This window comes from Rhizophagus irregularis, chromosome 12, assembly GCF_026210795.1.
Source record: "Rhizophagus irregularis chromosome 12, complete sequence".
NCBI classification, from domain to species: domain Eukaryota; kingdom Fungi; phylum Glomeromycota; class Glomeromycetes; order Glomerales; family Glomeraceae; genus Rhizophagus; species Rhizophagus irregularis.
In genome coordinates, this window is record NC_089440.1 from 4705279 (window position 1) to 4711349 (window position 6071).

General features: G+C 31.4%; 1 protein-coding gene across 1 annotated transcript; it reads right to left on the reverse strand.

Moving 5' to 3' along the window:
* Positions 1–4952: 4952 nt before the first annotated feature.
* OCT59_004552 (uncharacterized protein) lies at positions 4953–5333 on the reverse strand (the record flags this gene model as incomplete). The annotated part of the gene is made up of 1 exon (XM_066148360.1): positions 4953–5333. The coding sequence occupies one exon, from the start codon at positions 5331–5333 to the stop codon at positions 4953–4955; it is 381 nt and encodes a 126-aa protein (XP_065996966.1).
* Between the last annotated feature and the right edge of the window lie 738 nt (positions 5334–6071).

The following is a 6071-nucleotide window of genomic DNA, read 5'->3' on the forward strand; positions in this document are numbered from 1 at the left end:
TCAATCAACGCTACTTAAAAACGTTTAAAAACGCGTAAAACAACACCGATTTAAATGTAAAGCTACACGTAGTAAAACAACAATAGTTTAAAACTGCGTATACAATGTATAAAAACGCGTATATTGATATTAAAAACGCGTATAGCAACAGTATTTTTTAGTCATCGTACGATAGTTAACTTTAATTGTAGTATTAGTAATTTATTAACATATATCATATTATTGTATATTATTAACATATAAAATTTAATTGTAAAATATTGTAAATTTATTTATAAAATACAGTACAATACAAATAATACAAATACATTATTTAAAGAAATTAACCTCTTGTTATAATTGGATTGCCGCGGATTTTTAAGCGATCAACGTACTAAATTTCCGTTGACAAAGCGCCCCTGGTGACACAACCATAACAAGGTGGGTTTTCAAATAAAAAAAACACAAAAGTTTCGTTAACGAAATTTACACAACCATTCGTTTTTGATGAATTTCTCTAAGTCCATTAATAATATTCCACAACAAAAGTAATCACCTTCTGCGATCTGATCCATATTCCAATAACCTGACCGAAGCCTACAAAAAAAAGGAATCGTTAACAAACGTTTCCTAAAAAAGTCAATAAATTTAAGTTTCGCAAAGATTGCGAAACTTACCATTTTTCCAAAGTAAAACACCGAATGGATCCTATAAAATAAAAGAAGGAAAACGTTAATAAACGCTTCCTAAAAAAATAAAAATGAGGAAAGTTTCGTAATGAACGAAACTTACCTCAAGTTCCCGGCCAACTCAAAACTCCTGGAACCTACAAGAAAAAAAAGGAAATGTCAGTAAACATTTCCTAATTAAAAAAAAACAAAAAAAAACGGAAGTTTCGTAACGAAACGTACGAAACTTACCGTTTTCCAAATTTCAAAATTTCCAGAAATCGAACCTACAAAAAAAAGAGAAAAGTTCAGTTAGAACGTTTCATAAAGAATAAATTAAAAAAAAAAGAAAGTTTCGTATGAAACTTACCATTTTTTTGATTTTCTTAAATTTCCGAAACCTAAAAAAAGATCAAAGGAAACGTTAGTAAGAGTTTCCTAATTAAATAAAAAAATTATTATTAAGTTTCGTAACGAAATGAAACGTTACGAAACTTACCATTTTAAGTTTTTAATCAAAGACAAACCGAAACCCAAATAAAAGAAAAAGGAAATATTAGTAAATATTTTCTAAAAAAAAATAAAAAAAAACAACGGAAGTTTCATAACAAAACGTTACGAAACCTACCGTTTTCCGAATTTCGAATTCCCAGAAATCAAACCTACAAAAAAAAGAGAAACGTTCAGTTAGAACATTTCTTAAAGAAAAAAATAAAAAAACGGCAGTTTCGTAACGAAACGTACGAAACTTACCATTTTACAAATTTCAAAATTCACGGAAATCGAACCTACAAAAAAAAAGAGAAACGTTCAGTTAGAACGTTTCTTAAAAAAAAATTTAAAAATAAAGTTTCGCAACGAAATGAAACGTTGCGAAACTCACCATTTTGCCTACCCAAAGTCCGATATCTACAAAAGAAAAGAAAAAAAAAGAAACGTTAGCATCGTTTCTTTAAAAAATCAAAGCTTCGCAACAAATGTTGCGAAACTCACCATCGTACTATCCAAAAGTTCGATACTTACAAAAAGAAGAAAAAAGAAACGTTAATATCGTTTCTTTAAAAACAAAAAATAAAGAAAAGACTTTGAAGTTTTACCTTCAAAATCTTGTTCAGAAAACGTCCAGAAATCCGCGGACCTAAAAAAGAAAGAAAAACGAAACGTTAGTCACGTTTCGTTAAAATAAATTAAAATTAAAAAAAAAATAATTTTACCTGAATCATCCAGGAAGCGGTCCTAAAAAAATAAAAAACGAAACGTTAGATACGTTTCGTTAAAAACAAAAAATTAAAAAAAAATTTTCGAAACGTTTTTTAACGTTTCGTTAAAAAATGAAAAAATCGGAACGTTAGCCAACGTTCCGATTAAAAAAATTAAAAAAAAATTATTTTGGAACGTTAAAAAATGTTCCGATTAAAAAATTAAAAAAAATATTACGAAGCGTTAAAAAGCGTTTACGTTAAAAAAATAAAAAATAAAAATAAAAAAATCGGAGCGTTAGCCAAGCGTTCCGATTAAAAAAAAAAGAAAAATGTTAATAACGAAGCGTTAAAAGCGTTTAGAAAAAAATTAAAAAAAAATCGGAGCGTTAGCCAGCGTTCGATTAAAAAAATGAAAAAAAAGTTAATAGCGAAGCGTTAAAAGCGTTTAGTTAAAAAAAGAAAAAAAAATGTAAATCGGAGCGTTAGGTAGCGTTCGATTAAAAAAAATGAGAAAAAAAGTTATTAGCGAAGCGTTAAAAGCGTTTCGTTAAAAAAAGAATAAAAAATAAAAAAATTGGAGCGTTAGAACGTTCGATTAAAAAAGAAAAAAAGTTATTAGCGAAGCGTTAAAAGCGTTTCGTTAAAAAAAGAAAAAAAATGTAAATCGGAGCGTTTTTCAAGCGTTCGATTAAAAGGAATGAAAAAAGTTAATAATGAAGCGTTAAAAGCGTTTCGTTAAAAAAAGAACAAAAAAATGTAAATCGGAGCGTTTTTCAGCGTTCGATTAAAAAATGAAATAAAAAAATTAATCGGAGCGTTAGCCAGCGTTCCGATTAAAAATTTTTAAAAAAAACAATATTTTGGAAGGGCGTTTTTCAAGCGTTCTGATTAAAAAATGAAATAAAAAAAATTATCGGACGTTAATAACGTTCCGTTGAATTAAAAAAATTTTTAAAAAAAACAATATTTCGGAACGTTTTTCAACGTTCCGATTAAAAATTAAAAAAAAATAATAAATCGGAACGTTAGCCAACGTTCCGATTAAAAAATTAAAAAAAAAAAGAATATTTTGGAACGTTAAAAACGTTCCGATTTAAAAATTTAAAAAAAAAATAATAAATCGGAACGTTAGCCAACGTTCCGATTAAAGAAATTAAAAATAAGAATAATATTTCGAAATGTTACTAAAAAACGTTTCGTTAAAAAATGAAAAAGTAGTTTCGCAATGTTTCGTTGCGAAACTTACCAGAAGTTTGATACCTTCCAACTTTTTTCCGTATAAGGCTCATATCTCAGGAATTAATAACCTTATATTACGGAATTTACAGAGTTTTTACATAAATAACGGATAAAACTTTTTATAGGATGAAGGGGAGAATGAAAGGGTTATGGGAAAACGAATGGGAAGGGGATAATGAAAGGTAATGGGAAAAACGAAGCAAAAAAAAAAATTAAGCTTTGCTAAAAAAAGCTTAATTTTTTTTTTGCTATACCACAGTGGCGCAGTGGTAATTATTAATCCAGTATCACGTGACACACGTGATATATCATTACATAAAATACATAATGCTTAATATTAATTTTAATAAATACTTATAATAGTACAATGGTTAGATCGTGAGATTTGATATATTAATAGTGTAATTGAGGTAACCGGTTCGGTTCCTAAGGTGAGTAAAAATAAATAAATTAATATAATTTATTTAGTTGTGTTAATACTTAATATACAGTGCGTTGAACTACACATTAGAGTTGAATGACGCGTATATTAACATTATGCGTTGGTATACTCCAGTATACGGGTGTTGATTAATATTGTAAAACGTGTTGAACAACTAGCTGGTGTTGATCAACGCGTATACTGGTGTGAATCAACACTTTTCAAACTTGCTGATGATCCCTATCGGTAACATATATTGGACATAGGCGGTGGTCACGCCATTCACAGATGCAGAGGGCAATAGTTGGGTTCTGTCGCTCAAATCTTCTTAGAATTACCTCATCAGCTTGTACTGGAAATTCGATACCTTCAAAGTTTAACTCATTTACATACTCCTTATACTTGGAAATTCTTTCTGCATTCTTTTCTACTGGATGTAATGCTGCTAGGATTGCCCACTGGAAGCATTTGTCATCATCATTAGCTGGATTTACTACTCCCTTTTTCATGGCAAGATCTTTTGGGAGTGGTATGTGTCCTGCTCCTGTGGGTGGTTGGAATTGCGAGATTTCTATAAATATTTTTTCTACACGATAGAATTCCCAACCTGATCCATAATTTACATAGTCTTCTACTTTCTGCATGATTCTTGCTAATGCAAAGTTAAATGTACCATTAATATCTGTTGATGGTAAGATTGGCATATTGCGAGTTTTAAATGGTATGTTATATCTGTAGATATACTCTACTCCATCATCTTCACTAAAGTTACCATCTCCGAATAATCCCTCAAGGTAAGAATCTAAACGTCTTATTGTGGCAAATATTCCAATTCTTACTTTTATTGATCCCAATCGATTTCTTTCATCCCGAAGAATATTCTGGATTGTTTGACTGTGTGCTATAAGAAATGAAGCATAGTCATGCTTTCCAGGTGTTCCTATAGCAATATCAGCCGTAAAGTTTGAGTCTGTTAACTCCTTTCCTATACGTACCTGATCATGACGTTCAAAGACTACCTCATAATGTGGGTCTGGGTCAATTTGCATCATGCGGGTTATCTCTTCATTGGTTACCGCCGCTTGTGCTTCACGGATTTGGCAGATCTCATCCTCATATTCCTGCAATTTTGCATTTGAGCGGGGATATGGGATGGACTTGACAGGTACCTGCTTGAGTTCAGCTAAAACTGATCGGATGACTTGTCTGTGTTGGGCACTTCTTGCTTGATGTGTTGACATCTTGTAAACTTTTTATACTCCTCTTTTATTCAATTAGATTTTTTCTGAAAATAAAATTAATTGTCTGCCTACCCTATGAGGGTAAAAAAAGAGGAAGACAGATTAGTACTGTCTTCCTAAACTATTCCTCACCATCTGAGTCATCGTCATCCGAGTCACCGAACACATCCTCGTCCCGATGTATTCTCTATCCTTAAGTAACTTATAGTTGTAAGTTACAACGGCGAATAGCTTCTTTTACTATAATATGCTCTACTGCGGCATTTGTTCTCTCTTTACAAGCCTTTTGATATGCCTCCCATTCAAGTTCATGGAGGATACCCTCCTCCTCCAATGATTGGCCAAGAGCATCATTTGCTTTTTCCTTCTTTTCTACTGCCCTGTCGTATGCTTCCTCAGCTTTTTTATGCCGCTTCCAGAGTACTCGTTTAGCTTCAGCTCTCCAGATTGGGCTGACTTCTAGAAGATGTGTCCCGAAATTTCTACTTGGAATGTATTCCAGGATATGGCCCACAAGTTCAGGGATTACTGATACTGCGTACGGGTTTTGTTGGCTTTTTAGGATCTCCCTATTGATAGCCATAAGATCGGAGACTGTGCAGCCGAAGATTGTTGCTAACTTTTCTGCGGTATATACCATGTTATGTACTATTTATCTGTATAGTTACTTGGTACCTATCTTTTATTCAATTACATTTTTTCTCGGTATAAGGGAAATTGCTTGCCTTGCTATTCCGCTCTATTGACTCCATGGCTGGTTTCCTGAATGGGTTAATATTTCCTTACCTTTTTTGGCTCCGTTGGCTTTGAAATCCTATTTCTTGTTCGGTTGGGGGTAAGTAGGTGAAAATATTAATAAACGATTTAGATTATGAAATAAGTAGGATATAAGTGAATTAGATTATGAGATAAGTAGGATATAAGTAGGTAAAAATATAAAAAAGGTGATTTAGGTTATAAAATATGTAGCATATAAGTAGGTGAAAATATTAATAAACGGTTTAGATTATGAGATAAGTAGGTGAGTCAGAATTGGCATTTCTATACTACTGTTATACCATTTTACTTAAATAATTGGTTAAATGGTCGGTTAAATGGTTAAAAATGGTCAGTCTAATGTTAAAACGGTCAGCTAAATGGTGGCTAAATGGTCGGTTAAATGGTTATGATCATAACCGTTGCCATCCCTAGTAATGGTCAATATGACAATTAATTAAAAGAAAACGAATATGTTAAATTTCACATATATATATATAACGATTTTAATAAAATGTAGAAAATAAAAATTTGTTTCCTAAAACCATTAAACATTAATAAATCA